Below are 19,404 nucleotides of genomic sequence, written 5' to 3'. Positions count from 1 at the left end.
GTCAAATTGATGATGTGATTGGTGGACACTATCAGTATAGCCAACTTAAATTTTGTGCTTTCGCATGTCTATATCGAGGAGCCAAGGAGCCGTCACACAAAAGCAAGATGGAGGATCTCGCAGTCGAAGTATGCGGCGAAAACGGAGCATATTATAAGGTTCGTTCTGTGAAAAGTATACAAAAAGTGGGGTAAAATAAGATCTCTGCAGGTGGCCGAATCTATGGGGCGCGACACCATTATAAAATTAATGAATTGACGCTCGTACTTTGCGAAAGCGCAACCCTAAAATGTTCGGGAGGTAACGCGGCTTCCTTCGACGCCATGTCTCATTTGACAGGGCGTGATTTTTCTTTTGAGTTCCAATACCTTCGCCCTAAGCCCTTGTCCTTATTATCCTAGAATCATTCGACAATTCATTTTTCACCCTTAAATTGAATACCCCACGTCTATATTGCAACCCCCCGGTCGACGATCTCAGTCTGTGACGTACTAGTAATGCACTCTTAAGTAATGACTTCTTCAACTTGATATATTTTTCCTTTCAGGCCTTTGTCACCGATGTCTTTGAGGAAGAACTTTTGGTAGCATTCGAAAATGAGTAAGTTTTTCACATTTTTTTTTCAATGAGCAAAATATTCTTTGTGGTTGAAATCAATTTTTTTTGTTCACATGAAACAGCTTCTTGTGTTAATAGAAATAGATTTGTGTTCTGCATTACTCAATGCTTTGAATATCCAATGAATTTTGATTTTGAATTATTAAGTTTAAGATTATTTTTTACTTTAATTATGATACTTTTTTAAAAAATTGAAAACTAATATTAAAAAAAAAAAATTTCTGTTATTTTGACAAAATTTTAAAAATTGTTTTTAATATTATTTATTTGTTAAAGGGTATTGAAAGTTTGAGTAATTAATTTTGTTGAGTGATACTATTTATTAGTATTTCATATTATTCGTTTTTGATAAATATTTTAAGTATGTGATGCCATGACTTTTATAGAGCATCATATGTCATGAAAATGTATTGATAAAATAACTTCCTGACTTTCATTCCATTAATTTTGTATATAGGAAATTGTTTTGAACTTGAGATTATTATCAGAAGAATGAAAGATTATTTCTTCCTTATGGCACAAACTGAGAGTAGAGTTTCACTGATAATTTTTTTTCTTTATCATATATTTATTCCTATAGGGTTCATACAATTAGTTTGCTTTGTAATTCTAAGAATGTCAAGAAGAAATTATTAATTCAATTATTATAAAAATTCTCAAGTATTTCTTCATTAATTTTCAAATAATATAATATAAATTAATAAGTAATGAAAAATATAATTTTAATAATATCATTATTCCGCAATATTACATAATTATTCTGTCTATATTTGAAAGAATCGAATAATCATTATTTCAAGCTGGATCATATGAAAATCTATTTTAATGTTAAATACATAAATCTATTTTAATTGCAATCAATTTGTATTAAATTCTTTTTCTACATCATGAACATTTTTTATAAAATTTATGCAATTGAATTAAAAAATAACAATACTTTTTTTGTCGTTCCGATTAAAAAAAAAAAAAAAAAACAATGAAAAGATTGTTATTGAAAAATTGCTTTATTTTTTTATATTGCGAAAATGATAAGTTTTATCAATTCATAGCGATTCTCGTGCTTCTTCGTTTCAGAAATTTATGTTCAAGAGCATTTTTTAAAAAAAAAGAAAGAATGTTTTCAAAAATAGTTTAATGAGTTTAATTTTTATTTGCGTGATAAGATTGTTAGGAAAAAGTTTTGCATTTATTTTTTAAAATTATTAAGTATTTTTGGAAATAAAAATTAGAGATACAAAATACACAATTAAAAATTACGTGATATTTAGAGAATTTGGGAAATTTATAGAAATTTATTTTGCTTTTGCAGTTGGCAACCAGAATCTAAATTTCCATTTGCTGAAATTCGTCTCCCCCCAAAAGATGGCCCAAAACCTGATTTCCAGGAGAACCAGGAAATCGAAGTATATTCACGGGCAAACGATCAAGAGGCTTGTGGATGGTGGAAGGCGATCATTAAGGTAGTTAAATTAATTAAAAAAAAAATGTTAAAATATTTAGATAAATTTTAAAATAATTAATAATAATAAGTTTAATAAATATTCGATATTAGTGACATAATATTCAATAGTAACTAAATAATATTGTTTTAAATTTCTTAAAATTTTTGAAAATGATTAAAAATTTATGTATATTTAATTTTTAAATGAAATTGAATTGTTTCTAAATTTAATTTTACTGAACTACATCTGACAGTCTTAATTCAATTTATTTATATCAATGAAATAACTTATGCGCTTTATGTGAGGTATTTTAAAAAGCATTTTCTCAGTAACACATTTCGGACATCTTTTTCTTGTCACTATACATAATTGCGACAAGACAATAAAATTAGAACATTGTTTGATAAACGTGATACTGACATTAAAAATTTATGTTCTAAAAATTCTTGAAAATAAAAAGAGAGACTAAATTGTTTAAAAATGGAAAATTTTCTAAATATTTCAGATGATCAAGGGAGGATTCCTAGTTGTGGAATATTTAGGTTGGGAATATGCATATTCTGAAATAGTTGGCAGTGAGAGATTAAGACCGAAGAACCCTAATGCCCCTATTGATAAAAATACTTTTCATAAAATTGAAATCGAAGTACCTGAAGAACTCCGTGAGTTGTAAGTGTTAATTTTATTATTTTTTTTTTCGATTTCGGTGAAAATTTTCTAACCAGCAAATATTTAATTTATTATTTTAATTAAATATTTATTAATATTAATTTATTTATATAATTATTTGTATATTTTTGTGTAATTAATTTTTAAAGTTGATTTATTTAAGTTTATTATTTAAAGTTTATTTATTATTTTATTAAATTTGGTTTAACAAAATGTCTTTGTTTGTGAATTAGTGCGAAAATGGATAATGTACACAAGGAATTTCAAAAGGCAATAGGGGCGGCAGTGTGCCGATACGTGCCTGAACGTGGAGTATTGCTGGCCATCTCCCGTCATGAAAATATACGTCGTCACAGCAGCATGATCCAGGAAATGCATTTTCGAAATTTATCTCAAAAGGTGAATTTTAAAAAAAAAATTTTTATTCACTTTTAAAATAATGATTTTAAGTTTGTGTAAAAATTGTTATTTTAAAAAATATTAGATTTTTTTATATTATTTATATTTTTATATTTAATTAAAAAAAAAATCTGTTTCTACTTAATTGATTTTTATTGTTGCAGGTACTTCTTTTAAAAAGAACAGAAGAAGCAGCTCGACAACTTGAATCAACAAAGCTGCAGACGAGTGGAGGGTGAGTAAATTAAAAAGAAATTATTTTTTTAAGGTTCTAGCATACTTCTTTTTTTTTTAATTTTTACAAAATAAAACCCTGCGTTTAACATAAATTAAAAAAATTCCATTTGTAATAATTAACATCTCTTCTAATTCTTTTTTTTTGTAAATGCGCATGATCAAATTATTAATTATTTCACGCATGTTAATTCGGAAAAAAATAACATTTACTAATTAGAATTGTTTTTTTTTATAACTAAGGGTCTTTTTATGAGTAATGAATTTGATTAAAAAGAGTAAAGTAAAATGCAAGTTTGCTAGAACCTTGTAATTAAATTTTCGTGTTTTTTTTATCATTACCTTATCCATACACTGTCCTGAAAACCATCCTGTCTGTGGTTTGCATTTACTGGCAGAGGTGAAAGGTATTACCACCAAAATTTAAATAATTGGTGTACATGTCAATAATTTTAATAACTTTTTTTTAAAAATAGATTCTTTAATTACGTTGAAAACAGTTTTTTTTTGTTTTCGTTTAGAAAATCACGGTGTTTTGAATATAAATCCATTTTATTGCAATAAAAAAGCTTAATTTGAATATATAAAATCTCCTGTAATTATGAGAATGAAAAATTGATTTTCTTAAAAATAGGAACTTAATAAGGAAAGAAAATTGAAAGACAGTGTGTGATAAAATTAACTCTCGCAGTTAATTTTGTAAATATTGGTTGCAAGTGTGAGTATTTAGTTGAAGCTTGAGAAAATTTTAACAAAAAAAAAATTACTAACATTTTTTTTGTTTTTTTTTTTGAATTAATAAAATATAAAAAGTTAATTTAATTTTTATCTTTCTATTTTGTTCTCTTTATTGATATTTTGCTTTGTAGCATTGCGCAGGATATTACTTACTAATGTTTTCTTTACACAACGAAATGCTCACAAATATAATGTTTGCATTCATTGTTTACACGTGTCGTATGTTCAAAACTTTAGTAATGCACCAGCTACGCAGAACAAAGCTTGTTGAATAAGCTTTCGGAAACTTTTTTTTTTCCTTTATTTTCAATTATATCTTCATTGGCATGTTTACTGTAAGTTTTTCGCCTAGAATATTCATTTAGGAAGTATTGACAAGATTTATTGTGAAAAGATAAAAAAAAATTTTTTTCTCGTTATTTCCAAAATTGGAGCGAAGAAGAAAATAAATACACGTTTTTAAATTTTATTTATTTCGAAATTTAATTAATAATTTTAAATTAAACTAATTCCATTAATTAATAGAAATACATTTTTTTTCATTATTTTTTTTTTCTGGGCAAATAATGGAAATAGTTTCTTGTCAATTGAGAGACAATTGAGCAAACAGACAGAATGGCAAGGGCATAGGATAGGGCCATCTTTAAAAGAAAATATGAGTTTTCCCCCCATCAAAAGTTACATCGCGGTTTGTTTCTTATTTCAGCAAATTTAGATCATCAAACTTTATATATCAGCGTGTCTCAGACTATGAGGCAGGAGTGAGAACATATTCAAGGTGAGAATACAAAAAAAAAAAAAAAAAAGCAGCGTGGTTTAGATTTAAGTTTAGCTTATTGTTATATACAATCCACACGTCTGCATTTTTATTAAAAGAAAAAAAAAATCAAAGAAAAAAGAAACATTTAAAAAAAATTCAAATTTTTTTAAAAATATTACACTTTCAGTCTGCATGTTAAGTGCTGTGTAGTACAGTTATAAATATACATGCTTTTAAAACACTTTCGTATTTCACAAAATTATGTTGATACTGTTTTTTTTTTGTTTATTTATTTTTATAATATTTTTAATTATTACTTGCTCTGTAGTATTATTATGTATTTGAACGAAATAGTGGCTGGTGCAAATTAGTACTAGAAAAACAGCACAGTTTATTTATTTATTTTTTTTTTTTTTGATAAATGTGTATTTCTTTTCTTTGCATTTTCATGTAGAAAGAAAAATCATTCAATTATTTTAATTTTTTTTTACTTGAACAGATAATATATCAAAATTCGCCTGCCAATGTTGGAGAAACACTGATATATTTTGTCCTTTTTCGTCTTTTATTATACATATTTATGAAAATTGAAAAAAACGGTGGCTCTATTCCTTATGTCTTTTAATGGGAAAATTTTGCATCGGATTCTATGAAAACTTCTCTTTTTGTTGTCGATTTCTCTGTCCTAAATAATTCCTCAACAAAGGAGTAAGTTTTTAAATTCCAGGATATTAATGGGGCCAGATTTTTGCTCAATTGTTATCGATTATGAAAATTTTCCTTCTTTATCAATATATATATATGTTGCAGAATGTATCGAGTTGACAAATAAATAGTCACAGTATGTATGTACATGAATACTTTATCGATCGCGTGTCCGATAATTTTTATTTTTGGCTGCTTTTGCAAAAATTGAAAAAAATTTTTTTATTATTTTTGCAACTTTTTCGATTAACAGTATACATTTTTATTCTACAATAGGAATGTTTTGTTAAATTTTTAGAGAATTTTCATTGGATTATTAAAATTTTCTTTTTTGTTGAAATATTTTAAAAATTGTTAGTGTGTGAAAGGGTTTCTTTTTTTTTAATGAGAATATGAGAAATTATTTTATTAAACAGCAATCTAGTAGTATTTGTTATTTGCATGAGCATTTGCTTTTATTTTTATATGAAAATATTTTTTCCTAATATACTGAGAAAATTTTTAAAATTTACCTTTACCTAGTTGAATTAATTGTTTAAAAATTAATCAATCTCTATTGTATGCACTTTTCTGTAAATATTAATGGATCTTGATTTGTTTATGTTAAAATTATCGTGCAACAATTAATTTTTAAAAATTAATTGTCTAATTAGTTAACTGATTAATAATTACTTATATAATTTATTTGCTTAATTTCTTAATTACTGTTAGGATAATTAGTAAATGCAATATTGAAAATAACATTGGAAAAATTCCTTGTAAATTTTATTTTTACTATTGAAATTTCCTCTCAACTTTTGGTTTTAAATTCTTATTATTTTCATGTTCAGGTATACTGACGAATTTAATGTTCGAGAAGACTTAATGGGCCTAGCTATTGGAGCTCACGGAGCAAATATCCAGCAAGCCAGAAAAGTTGATGGAATTACTAACATTGAGTTGGAGGAAAATTCGTGCACATTTAAAATTTACGGAGAGGTAAGAAAAATTCAATTTAAATCAGTCAGATTAAAAATTTTGTTTAAATTATTTCCATTTTTTATTTTTGTAAACTAAGTTTTATTTTATATAACGAACTTGAGAGAAGAAAGTAAAATAAGGAATTTTTAATTACTTTACAGACGCACGAAGCTGTAAAAAAGGCGCGTTCTATGTTAGAATATAGTGAAGAATCGATTCAGGTACCAAGGGTTCTTGTTGGGAAGGTGATTGGAAAGAATGGTCGTATCATTCAAGAAATTGTCGATAAAAGTGGCGTAGTAAGTACAATGTTTATTATTTTTATTTGCAGTATTCTCAGTTGTTTTTTTTTTTAAAGAAAATTATTTGGAATTTGTTTTTCAAACTAAAAAGTAAATAAAGAAAAAATTCAAAATTCATAATAATAATTTATAATAATAGTAAAAATAATTTATTATTATTACTATTATTATTAATTATAATTATTATAAATACAATTAATTTAGGATAATTATTAATTATTTTAGAACCATGTTATTAAAAGATTTCTCGTAAACTAACAAAATTAAAACTTTTTTTCGTTATTAAAGAATTTTGTTTGAACTTTTAAAAAAAAATTCATGCTTTTTTTCATCTTTTAAACATATCAAATCATTTGTTTGTGAATAATATTCAACATAATAAGCTGCTTTATTTATTTATTTTTTTTTTTAAAGAAAATTAAGCAGAATTTATTACAACTGCGATGGGACTAGTAAATATTTCAATCAATAATAATGAATTGAGAATCAATTTTTACAAAGTAGATTATTTTAACAGAAATTTATTATTTATCCTTACAGAAAAAAATTTATAATTTATAAAATTATAAAAGATCTGAGGGTATTTTAAAAAGTTTAGGTTTTTTAAGAAACAAAATAAAAATGAAAGAAAAAAAAATTGAGAATAACCCTTTTATTTTGTTATAATTTTTTTTTACGTTATAAAGAGATTGATTGTTCGAGTGAAAGTTAAAATTTTTAGGGGGTTATTTTGTGTGTGATATACTTCATTCTTTGTTCTCGGTAGATAACATCTGGCTCGAATGGGAATGTACATACTGATAGAGTAAGTATGTTACCTAAATACTCTATGTGCCATAATTTCATGAGCATTGACTAAAGCACAGAATGAAAACTTAAGACAAAAAAAAAAAAATTAAAATAATAATTCGAGTCTAGGTATATATATATATATATATATTTTGCAACAAAAAGTCAAAATTTTAAAAAAGAAAGCTTTTACAATTTTTGTCAAAAAAGCTTTACTAAAAAATTTTCGTTTTTGAAAAATTGTTTATAAAAGTGTATCTTTTTTCAATCTTACGTTTATTTTTTTTGCTTTAGTCTCATCATCCGTTTTTAGTATACACTTGAAAAAAAAACTTAAGTCAAGCTTGATGGTAAATATCACATAACCACTCGGGCCAGCTTCATGTATTAAAAAAAAAAAAAAAAAAATTATTTCATTAGCATTTAAATCTAATCTGTCTTTTTTAATTATAGGGATAATTGAGAAGTATTTTTTTTCTCTTCACATAATAACTTTCATTCGAATTCTAAATTTTTTTTATATATGGGGTAAACAATATATCACAGTGCTTGCTTCACTTGCATTGTTTTTTAATAAACAATCTTTTTTATTTTTTCAAAAGGTCCCGTGGTTCTTTTCATATTTTCATCTAAAAAAAAAACATTATTGAGTTTGGTTTAAGTAAGAATTGATTCGATTTTCTTTATAAAAAAAAAAAAGTAAAATTGGTATCAATTCTTGCGGTTCTTATTATAATTTTAGCTTATAGAATAGAAGTTTTTTTTTCTTTTTTTTTATTACTAGTAATACACCTATTTACTGTGTAGATTATTTATAAGTTTTATTACATTAACAAAAAATTTGTTTTAATATTAAAAAAACTATTTTTAACCATTTCTAATTTTCCAAATATATTTGATTTTATCTGTTTTTTTTTACATTTTTGATTTACTATTCCCCAGGCTGGGAAATTGTAGAAAAAAAATGTTTTTAACACGTTTTGAAAAAAGTGTGATCATTGCATGAAAAATTCTACTTCTATTATATGTGATTTAAAAATATCAATATACCTAATTATCAAATATATTTTTGACATTTATTTTCAGCAATAATAAATTTTTCTCTAGAAAAAAAACAGGAAATGGAAAAAATTAATTTAAAATTTAATATAATTTAGTAAAATTAAAAATTTTAAATTTAACATTATTTTCTCTAGAAAACAAGATCATCGACATATTTAACGAGAAAAATATAATGAAATTTTTAGTAACAATTTGGATTGTTTATGTGTTTAAGGTACGAGTTAAAATTGAAGGAGACAATGAACCTCAACCAACTATTCCAAGGGAAGAGGGACAAGTGCCCTTTGTTTTTGTTGGTACAGTTGAAAGTATTGCAAATGCTAAGGTTTTATTGGAATACCATTTAGCTCATTTAAAGGTAATTTTTTGTTTATTTATAAAAAAAATTAATTTATTATAAATTAATAATTCTTTTTAAAAATTGATTTTTAAAAATATTCTTTATTTTGTCCATTAGTGGAAATTTTATTATTAAGTGATAAATATTTTTAATTTAAATTAATTTCTTCGCAGGAAGTAGAACAACTTCGACAAGAAAAACTTGAAATTGATCAGCAACTGAGAAATATGCATGGAGCCACGACTGGTCCAATGCCCAATTTTCCTCCCGTGAGACGAGGAATGTCAGCGGGGCCTGAAGAAGGTGGCGGAGGTCGTGGTGGTAGAGGTGGTCAGGGCGGTAGAGGCCGCGGTCGAGGAAGAGCTCCACCAAGACATAATGCAGGTAATTAAAATAAAAAAATTAAATATTTTACAATACATAAATTTTTATCAATTTAACAATTTTAACTGAATTTAAAAAATAATAAATTTTTATAATAATAATTGTATGTAGATGACAAAAATTCTTGGATGAAAAATAATTAAAAAATTTATATAATATTTCAGGAATGCGTCGAGATAATATGGATGGTAACGATGATCGTATTCGGGATCTCCCACCGCGAGGGGGACATCAAGGTTTAGGAAACTCAAGCTATGGTGGAAGACAGGGTCGACCTTCGAATCAACGCAGAGATCGTAGGGACGATCGTCGACGAACGACAGATGATGAAGATACAGTCCTTGACAGTCAAGATGTTTCGAGTATCGATAGAGGTAAATTTAATTACAATATTAATATCACGAAATCCTGAATAACTCATTTTGATTGTCTCGTATTTTAAATCATTCGTAAAAAGAATGAAGTATGAGTGAGAATGAAATTTTTTTTTTTTTTTTAATTGTACGTGTCTTTAAAAATTATTTTATGATTAATCAATCGTAAAATGAAAAGAAGAGAGTGAGCGAAAATGTAAATAGAATGAAAGAAGAAAAAAAGGAAGATAGTGAATAAGAAGAGAGAAAATGGTTCATTTGGGATGCTTAGAGAATGGTATTTTGGGAAAGCAAAGCAAACACTTGTGACCATCTAACACTCTGTTAATCGTCTCATTAAATAACTCAGTGCACGCTACTAACTCTGACATAATAATTTAGTCTACTGCTTAAGCACACTAAAAAAAATAAATAAAATCGTCCTTGATAAAATATTGCGATACGTTGAACGGATGGTCACAATGGTTTGTGTATGCGTAGAATCAGTATCAAGTGTGGAAGGTGGACCTAAGGGCACAAACCGAAGACGTGTGAGACGATTTAGACAACGCAGTTCCACTCCTACGACTGTTTCAAAAGGTAATATAACAAAAACAAAGAAAAAAAGCAGTCGGGAATTAGAAAAAAAATTAATGTTAAGGGGAATTTTTTTTTTTTTTTTAATTTTTGGGAGAAATTATTCGCGATAAAAAATATTGACAAAAGTTAATTTATTTTAGGTGGCAATGCAGGTCCCGGTGAACATGGCCATGGAAATATTGCCAGTAAGGAGGGAACACCTTCAAATGACATAACGACATCAAATAACAGTTCTCAGGGCGGTCCCAAAGGACAACGTGAACAACGTAATCGTAATCCTCGCATCCAGTCAGGCAACAAGCCAAAAGAGACTCTGGTTAATGGCACCAGTGGCTAAAACAAAAAAAAAAAAGAAAAGAAATGAAAAAAAAAATCGCAGATTACGAATTTTCCACGAACGTAAGACTATAAACCCGAATTTTGGTACAAATACCATTCAAGTACGCAAACATGACGCTAACCCGCTCCCCCTTCACCTCTTAAAGGACTTAACGATTATTATGGAACGCGACATGATTTTTAGTCTATGCTCGTTGTTAAGACTGTTTGCTACCGATATAAGAATTATGACACTTGTTTAAGAAAATCGTCATTTTCCTTAAAAATGAAAAAAAAATCATTTAAGGACACGTATAAATATCCATGCATGGTTTAGTTTAAAAAAAAATGATAGTAATAACACTATCATTAATTTGATATATGGACACATTCATTGGGAGGTAGTAACAGCACAATTTGGTAATGAGAATAATTCCCCGATCCACCCCCCCACCACCATCACCCCCCCCCCCTGATTGTGAAACTGTGCCTCATTTTTATACCGAGCTCCTAAACTTATCCGACAGCGCTTTGGACGTGTACCGTTTTTAAAAAAAAAAAAAAAAACAAAAAAGTACCAATACCAAATCCGTTGTTCACTTTCAACGATCCAATAATAAAAAAAAAAGAAAAAAAAGCTCTTTAATGTTAGCTGCTTGTAAACGCTAAATTTGAACGAATTTTTGTTTTATTCGTTTTGCTGATATTATCTATAAACTTGACTTGAGAAGAAGAAAAAAAAGTACTCTAGACTGATTAATATATTGGTACTTAGACACTTACCGTTCAAATTGATCTTTAAAACAAGCAGCAAACTTAAGAGTATCAAAGACTCTCAAAGGTGATGCCTAATTGTTATCCCTTGTATTTATTTTTATTTTTATTTTTTATTTTTTTATTTTTTTTGGGAAAATAACTACGTTTAATGCTATTGACGAAATGATTAAGAAAAGAGAGAGAGAGAGAGAGAGAAAATGAGTTGATTTAAAAAAATATATAACGGGTTAGATTCGATTAAACGTTAAACGGCAGCTGTGACAATTCCCGGATTTATAATTCCCAATGATGTTCCTTCTTATTTACTTCAGAAGATTGAGTTTCTTTTTTTTTGGTTTATGATTACTCATAGAGTTACTTAACAAGACTAGATTTTTATGTTTCAATAATTGAGTGCTAATTAATAATTGTACTATCATGAAGAGCGCTGAACTGGCTTATTTTGTTTTTTTTTCCTTCGAAAGATTTTGATTCACACACCCAAAAAGTGTGCACCAGCGATTAATATTTCTTTTTATTCCCCATTTTTTTTTTCACTAATTTAGTTTCATTCCTTTTTTTCTGTAACTACGATATATAATCTAATTATAACGAATAATAGATTTCTTTTTATATACAATTCGTTTCTGCATTGTTTCACATGATTTATATATGATGAAAAAAAACGGTAAACGTATACTTAGTAATACCAATGTATGATGTGCCAGAGAGAAGGAATGATACATGTTTTATGATATCTAGCTGAAGTGCAGAACTTAGCTCATACCTTTATTACTATAATACTACTTAGTCAAAAAAACATAAAAAAAAAAAAAAATAATGTGGATGTCTGAACAAATAAACTAGCTTTACTATACTAAGCTATTAAAAATAGATACGATAAAGCGGTTTTAAATTGATTTAATCGATTTAAAACTGACGAGTCTTTTCTTCCGGATATGACAACAACTTAATTGACGTGTCTTTTTTGTGAATCAAAGTGTGCAAATTTTTTTAAAAACAATATTTAAAAAAATAAAGCCGAAAACGATTCAATGCAAAAACTTAATGACACATACTAATTGCTGCCGTAACATCCGATTAAAAAAAGAAAAAAAAATTACGTGGCAGACAAAAAAGAAAAACTGAGATATCCCCCAACTTGCTTGTTTCAGATACATTTGTATTGATTGCAATTTGTGCATAATTTAAGAATAAAACATTTCTGTACATAGATTTATCTTTTTATTTATGAAACTGTTCCTCTTTAATTATTTTCAGCATTCTTTAAAAACAAATTTTTAATTTAATATTAATTAAAACAAATTTATTTTGAAAATTATTTTTAACGTGTACTCTTATTGAATTGTGAAAAAAATTCCGGAGTTGATTTATTCTTATATATGATACGATTTAAATATTTCTGTTGAGATTTTTGTTGTTCGGCAAGTTGAAGATTTTCTTCAGCAATTTGCTTATTCAGTTGTCTGAAAAATTTAAAGAATGAAAATTTTCTTAGAAATTTATTAATTTGTTTAATATAATAATAGTAATAATGTCTTACGCTTTTTTTCGTTCTAATTCACGATAATAGGTTTCTGCAGTACGAGCATTTCCTGACATTTGGCGATTCCAATCATCATTTCTTTGCTTTTCGGCAAATTTTATTTTCTGTAAATAAAAATAAATTTTTTTATTTTTTATTTTAAAGAATGAAATTTTGGATTATACTTATAAAAAAGGTAAGTATATTTTTATTGTTTTATTATTATATTTACATTATTTAATTTGTTTTTAAAATGTTTTGTTCCAGATTTCAAAAGGATGACAATCTCTTTTTTTTTTTTGCATAAAACTTTATGCGAATGATTTTTTTTCTCACTTCAAGAAAAATAATTATTATTTTACCTGGATTTCTTCGATTTGTCGCAATTGTTCGTCGCGATATGTTTTTAATTCCTCGGAGGTCATCCCCTTATATCTGGAGGCCAAAGGTTTGTTTGGTCCACGATTACTTTCGGCTTGTTCCTTTGCCTCAGTGAGAAAATCACCAGTAACATGATTATATATTTCAGCTCGCTTATCTTCATCATCCTGAATTTCCTCACAACGCCTTCGGTATTCTTGTTCCTCCGCCTACGCAGAAGGATGAAAAAAGAATAAAACAAAAAATTCAAGGAATCGCCGTAAATGAGACAAATAATATGATGACACAGTCAACGATTGAAGGACAATGCAATCGGACACCTTACTTGTTTTAGCGGAAAAATTCACATTCAATAAGAAAGAGGTGAGTCAATAATTTTTTTTTTTTATTATTATTATTATTTAAATTTACTTTCGAGACGAAAATTTTATTTCACCAATTTTTCTTTTTTATACAATCTTTTAAATATTTTGATAATTTGATTAGAAACTATCATTTTAATTAATAATTAAATTTTATTTTTAAAATAAAATTAAGAATTTAAATAAAGACAAATTGGTTGAATTATCATTGTTTTCATATTTTAATATAAGAAAGGAACATAAAAAAAAATTAAAATATTTTATTTTCAATTAAAAAATTAAAATTATGAAAAAATTAAACATTATTAAGAATTGATTAAAATTTAAATTAAAATACGTTTTCTTTACTGATTATGATTAAAAATTTTTATATTTTAAAAAGGAGTTTGTTAAAAACCGGTTTTTTATTTAAATAAATTTTCTCATTAAGATGTAATTTTGAAAAATTTTTTAAATTTATTCTCTTAAAAGAATTTATTTAAAAAAAAAAAAAAACCGATTTTTCTTTTTAAGAAAAATTTTGATCTATTTTTATATTATAAAACCTCTCTATATACAATAGCGAGAGGATATTTTTATTATGTATTTTCTTTTGTTCCACTTGTATATTAATTGATGCGCATGCAATTTAGTCGACGCGAACATTTAAAATGCTCAATATCCGTCTCGAAATTAATGACTGTATGACGTTTCATGTAACGAGTGATGTTTCTCTAACTATCCAGAATATTATACAAAAAAAAAAAAAAAAAAAACGCCGTTTACATAATTCATAAAGTTATTCAGAAATATTCTTCACTTAAGTTATTCAATTGAAAATTATTGTGCGTTGTTTAGAAACTAAATGAATTTTTTATAAATGGCGTTTTAAACGTTTAATTAAATTTTATTAAATTGGAAAGGTAAATTAGATAAATTACAAAAAGGAGATTATTTAAAAATAATATTATTATTTATTAATTAAGCTTCAGCCTTTCGACCCAGAAGTGGACTTGGTTTAATACAAAATTATTATTTAAAAATAATAATAATAGGCAAAAAATACACAAATTAAAAATTAAAATTACTTTTATATTTTTAAGAAAAATTAAAAAAAAAGTTTAATGTTGCGCAATTATTTCGAATATTGAAAAGATGGAAATAAAAATGAAATGTATTCGACTTACGAGAGCTTTATTAAATTTTGCTGTAGCTTCTCTCAGTCTTCGACGACATTCTTCTTCCATAAGCTCAAGTGCAATTGCACGTTTATCTCGGGCAACTACTGCATCTTGATAAGCTTTCTCAGCGTCGCGACTCTCCTTTTCAGCAGCTCGACGTTCGTTCATTTGTTGCATTACCCACGATTGCATTTGCTCTTTTTGCTCCTTCAAACGCTGCATCTTATTGCAGTCTTCTCCTTCGAACCTAAAAAAAAAAAAAAAAATGTTTCTCGATATAAGAATAAAAAAATTACTTTTCCCAAATTGGATCATCAAAAAAAATTTAAGAAATTTTTTCTCGTTTAATTTTTTCTATTTTAACAAAAACTCGAAATTAATTTTGAAAATTTACTTTTTTTTAGTAATTAGCAGTTTTGTTTTCTATTTTTAAAAAATTTTAATTTTTCTTCTTACACTTGTGCAGATGCTAAACCATATCGTGTATCACCGCAAACAATATTTTCTTGTGGAGTTTTTTTCAATCCATTCGGATCATAAAGATCATAGTCTCGACGATCTTCTGATCGTTGACAAACTTGTCGATATGTGTTGATTTCCTTCAAAAGTTTTCTTCTTTCCTGAAATTTTATTTTAAATACACAAAATTTTATTTTATATTAATTAATTAATTAATTAAATTAATTTATTTACCTCCTCTTCTTTTTTTTCCAAAATAATTGCAATTTTGCTGCTTTGAACAAGTGCCTGGTCCATTTGTTCTTCTTTTGCTTTATCGGCATCTCGTTGATATTTTTTTTCTTCAATTTGCTTATCTAAGAATTCTTTGTCAACCTGCAAAAATTTCTCACGTAATAACTATTATCCATATATTAAAAAAAAAAATTATTATTATAAAATTATACATTTAATAATTGAATATAAATTTCGAAACAATGATGATAATAATTTAAAATGATAATACTAAATTGTGGTTAAATAGAAAAAGTACATAAATATCATTAAAAATGTCAACATTTCTGACAAATTTATTTGTATTTAAACTTCATAAATATGAATTTTTGATTTTAAGATAGTTAACAGTAGAGAAATGAAGCATTTTTTATCTCTCTAAAAAAAAAACGCTCTCTTGAATTATAGTTTTGCATATTATTAAGATTATTATTAAATAAACACAATTTGTAGTAGATGGAAATCAACATTCGCTTCAAAGAAATTGAATCATTCTATTTTTTTTTTTTGAAAAAGTGACTCTCAATCCAGTTTTTGAAATCAAGTTCGTTAACGTGAATTAAAGATTAAAAGGAAAGAAAATAAATTATCGGAAAAAGGACAAAGTAGAAATTTTTTTTTTTTTAGCTCTATAAATTGAAAGTTGACATTGAAATTGCGATATTGTAAAATTTAAATTAATACAGACCTGTTGATTAATTAATTACTATAAAATATAAAAGAAATTTGTTTTTAAAATTTTTTAGTAAAAATTTCATATATTAAAGTTGATAGAGTAGAATATAAATTTAATACTGTCATTGAAAATAGATTATTATCTATATGGAAATTTTTCTTATATGTAATATAAATTTTTAAAATAATAAATAAATAATATACAAATTAAAAGTAAAATTTAAATTCAAATTTTTATTTCAATTATAAGAGAATTAAAAATAAAATATATTTAAATAATAATATTGTAGAAATGAAACCAAAAAAAAATTGATTGGAAAATCCTAACCAATAGACTCGTGGTTTTACCCCAATTTTACGTATCCGAGGATTGAAGATTCGGGATTTTCTTATTTCTTCAATTTGTCTTCTTCTTTCAATAGTAGCAGCGTTCTTAATATCTTCCGCTGTAGCGAGTTGGAACTTGAGCATTTTCGTTTTTTTTTTTTTTTTTTTAGGTAAAAACAAATATAGCGATTGGTTTTGACAGGTTTCGAGATTAAAAACAAAAACAAAAAAAAACAAAAAAAAATGAAGTTGCAATATAATCTTTTTTAACAAGTAAACCCCTTGCTTAAAGCAACGACAATGTTTGAGGATCGAAACAAGTAAGCCATAAATATAAGGGGTGAAGGTCTCGTTGCTATGACACTATACTACGGCTTCTTGTTTAGTTCTCGAATTATTACACTAATTATGAATTATTATTTTTATTATTATTATTATTAAAAAAAATTCAATTTTTTGCGGAAAGATTTTTTAAAATTTATTAATTTACAATAGATATAAAAAAATAAAATGACAGAAAATTTAATGTACGATTAAATTTTTAATATTTTTCCTTATGCAATAATTTTTAATTAATTAATTAATATTTAAAAAAGGTGACTAATAATTTTTATTTTTCTTAAAAGGTTAATTAGATCTGATAGGCGTATATAAAGGTAGAAGACAAAAAAAAAAACTAGATAAAAAAATATGAACTATATTATGTTTCTGGAAAAATATGTTTAATCAACTAATCTTTGACTTTGAAGAATGATTGCTTTAGAATAATACGGAATAAACTATATATATATGTGTGTGTAGATTTTCTATATTAAATTCGAGTAATGACTGAAAACAGTATCATGCCATATCACGCAACTAAACAATAAATAACATATATATTTGTATGTGTTTTGCACTCCTCTATTTTTACAGACTAGGAAAAAACTTTCTCATGTATATTATACATGTATATATACAGTTTACATTAAAAGATATCAGAATTTATATTTATAGCAGTGACACACACCAAAACAGGAGTTTAATTACAAACATAACGTTTTTCTATTTAAAAAATAAAAAAAAAAAAAAAAAGGGGAAATGTTTGCCATATGTCTATGGTTTATTGGACATAACTAAATGAATATAAATCTCGAAATAGGGAAAAAAAATAAACAGATGTATTAAAATTGTGGACTAGAATTTTGAACGAGATTTGTGTTTTATTTTTATGTTCTTTTTTGCTTTTTTCAATATGGTAAATCATTTATGGACAGAAAAATGTTTTTTTAAATTTTTTTTCTAAATTTATCCGGTTGAATTTTTTTTTTTAGGTAGTTTTTTACTTTTGTTTTTTTAGTTAGTTTCTTTTCTTTTTAGTGATCTTTTGTCTGACTAATGTCAGAATTTATCTACTGAAACCTTTGATTTCTCACGTTTTTATATGAATCACAAACAAAATTATGTTATATCTTTGATATAAGTGTATTATTAAACATTATCATATATACATTGAAAGAATTCACAAAACTTTGAAAGAAATGAATTCATTTTTCTAAATGGAAAAAAAGATTTTTTTTTTTTTTTTTTTTTTAATCAAATACTTTTTTTTTTACAATAGGCCAAAATTTTTTGGTTCTTTTGTGCATATTTTTCTTAAACATGTAATTAAATATTTGTTTGATTGACATAAATGTTTGATTCACTGTTGTAAATTTTTTCTAATAAAGATAATAATTGTAATTCAATTTTTGATTGAGGTAAAAAAATTTGTTGTTTTGATTTAACTAAACAAATTTTTATAAAAATCAAACAAATATTTATTTAAAATTTTTTGAAATTAAATATATATATATATATATATTTTATTGAAATTTTTTTTAATTATATAAATAGTTAAAGTTTTTTTTTGAAATTATATATATATATTTTATTCAATTTAAACAAGTTTTATGCAAAATAACAACAAAAAATTGGTCTGTATAAAAAATACACTGAAAAAAAGTTTTATTTGATTCAAATAATTAGTTGCTTGACTATAATCAAATAAATATTTTTTGAAACCAAAAAATTTCTATTTAATTGAATTAAATTTTATTTGTTAAAAATATAGAAATTTATGGTTTAAATATACAGTTTATTTAATTCAAATAAAAATTATTTTGATACAAATAAATATTTATTTGATAATAGTTAAGTAATCGATTATTTGAAATAAATAAATTGTTTTTTCATTGTTAAAAAAATTTATAAAAAATTGAAAAAAAATTAAAAAATTGAGCTGCCGGATCAAAGAAGGGCACATAGCTAATGTAATTCAAATGGGTTATGTGCCCTTCTTTGATCCGGCAGCTCAATTAAAATAAAATTTAAAAAAATTTAATTAATTAATTAATTAAATTAAAAATTTAAATTTAAAAATTATCTCATTCAAGTAAATATTTATTTGACAATAGTCAAGTAATCGTTTATATGAATCAAATAAATTTTTCTTTCCTTTCAAAGATAAATTTTTTTTTCTGAATCAATCAAAAAAAAAAAATTGATGATTCAAATAAATTTTTTTTTTTTTACAACAAAAATTAGAAATATGAAAAATAATTTTTTTTCCTCTTATTCAAGTGATAGGAACTTTTTTTCACAAAAAAAAGTGCTTGCACTTTGTCTATAACGATCAGTGCACATCAAGTGTGCGTCTAAAGTTCGAGCTCGCGAGTTTTGTGTATATATGTGATTGAAGGAAAGTGTATGTGTGGTTTAATTTTATAATAAAGTCAATTAATTCATGAGGACGGTGGCCGCCGTGCACGGAA

General features: G+C 25.3%; 2 protein-coding genes across 6 annotated transcripts; one reads left to right on the top strand and one right to left on the bottom strand.

Moving 5' to 3' along the window:
- The first annotated feature begins 1 nt into the window (after position 1).
- On the top strand, positions 2-12,663 carry LOC127288125 (fragile X messenger ribonucleoprotein 1 homolog). Of its 5 annotated transcripts, XM_051315392.1 has the most exons (15): positions 2-158; positions 548-600; positions 1,928-2,078; positions 2,566-2,729; positions 2,963-3,128; positions 3,293-3,363; positions 4,807-4,878; positions 6,396-6,543; positions 6,687-6,824; positions 7,594-7,632; positions 8,893-9,036; positions 9,192-9,402; positions 9,567-9,776; positions 10,257-10,355; positions 10,496-12,663. In XM_051315392.1, exons 1-15 carry the CDS (start codon positions 108-110, stop codon positions 10,690-10,692), a joined length of 1,914 nt encoding a protein of 637 aa, XP_051171349.1. In that variant the 5' UTR covers positions 2-107; the 3' UTR covers positions 10,693-12,663. The 5 variants fall into 5 exon arrangements, with proteins under 5 accessions (XP_051171349.1, XP_051171352.1, XP_051171350.1 ...); XM_051315395.1 differs by lacking the exon at positions 4,807-4,878 and having other exon boundaries at positions 3-158; XM_051315393.1 differs by lacking the exon at positions 7,594-7,632 and having other exon boundaries at positions 3-158.
- Positions 11,771-16,856, bottom strand: LOC127288126 (RIB43A-like with coiled-coils protein 2). The gene is made up of 7 exons (XM_051315398.1): positions 16,634-16,856; positions 15,572-15,712; positions 15,335-15,498; positions 14,885-15,125; positions 13,338-13,565; positions 12,994-13,100; positions 11,771-12,916 (listed from the first exon to the last, which is right to left on the bottom strand). Exons 1-7 carry the CDS (start codon positions 16,754-16,756, stop codon positions 12,775-12,777), a joined length of 1,146 nt encoding a protein of 381 aa, XP_051171355.1. The 5' UTR covers positions 16,757-16,856; the 3' UTR covers positions 11,771-12,774.
- Positions 16,857-19,404: the final 2,548 nt, after the last annotated feature.

The sequence above is a fragment of the Leptopilina boulardi genome, unplaced genomic scaffold (assembly GCF_019393585.1).
Source record: "Leptopilina boulardi isolate dan_hultmark-lab unplaced genomic scaffold, ZJU_Lbou_2.1 LbouV2_38, whole genome shotgun sequence".
Lineage (NCBI taxonomy): Eukaryota > Metazoa > Arthropoda > Insecta > Hymenoptera > Figitidae > Leptopilina > Leptopilina boulardi.
This window is presented reverse-complemented; position numbering and strand designations above follow the sequence as displayed.

Bases quoted from the DNA above. Each gene is read 5' to 3' on its own strand.
- LOC127288125 (XM_051315392.1), top strand. From the start codon at position 108: ATGGAGGATCTCGCAGTCGAAGTATGCGGCGAAAACGGAGCATATTAT. The intron at 7,633-8,892 runs GTAAGTATGTTA...TATGTGTTTAAG, and splicing joins GGAATGTACATACTGATAGA to GTACGAGTTAAAATTGAAGG. The intron at 9,403-9,566 runs GTAATTAAAATA...ATAATATTTCAG, and splicing joins TCCACCAAGACATAATGCAG to GAATGCGTCGAGATAATATG.
- LOC127288126 (XM_051315398.1), bottom strand. From the start codon at position 16,756: ATGCTCAAGTTCCAACTCGCTACAGCGGAAGATATTAAGAACGCTGCT. The intron at 15,713-16,633 runs GTAAAACCACGA...AAATTTTTGCAG, and splicing joins CTCGGATACGTAAAATTGGG to GTTGACAAAGAATTCTTAGA. The intron at 12,917-12,993 runs GTAAGACATTAT...TAAATTTTTCAG, and splicing joins GAATTAGAACGAAAAAAAGC to ACAACTGAATAAGCAAATTG.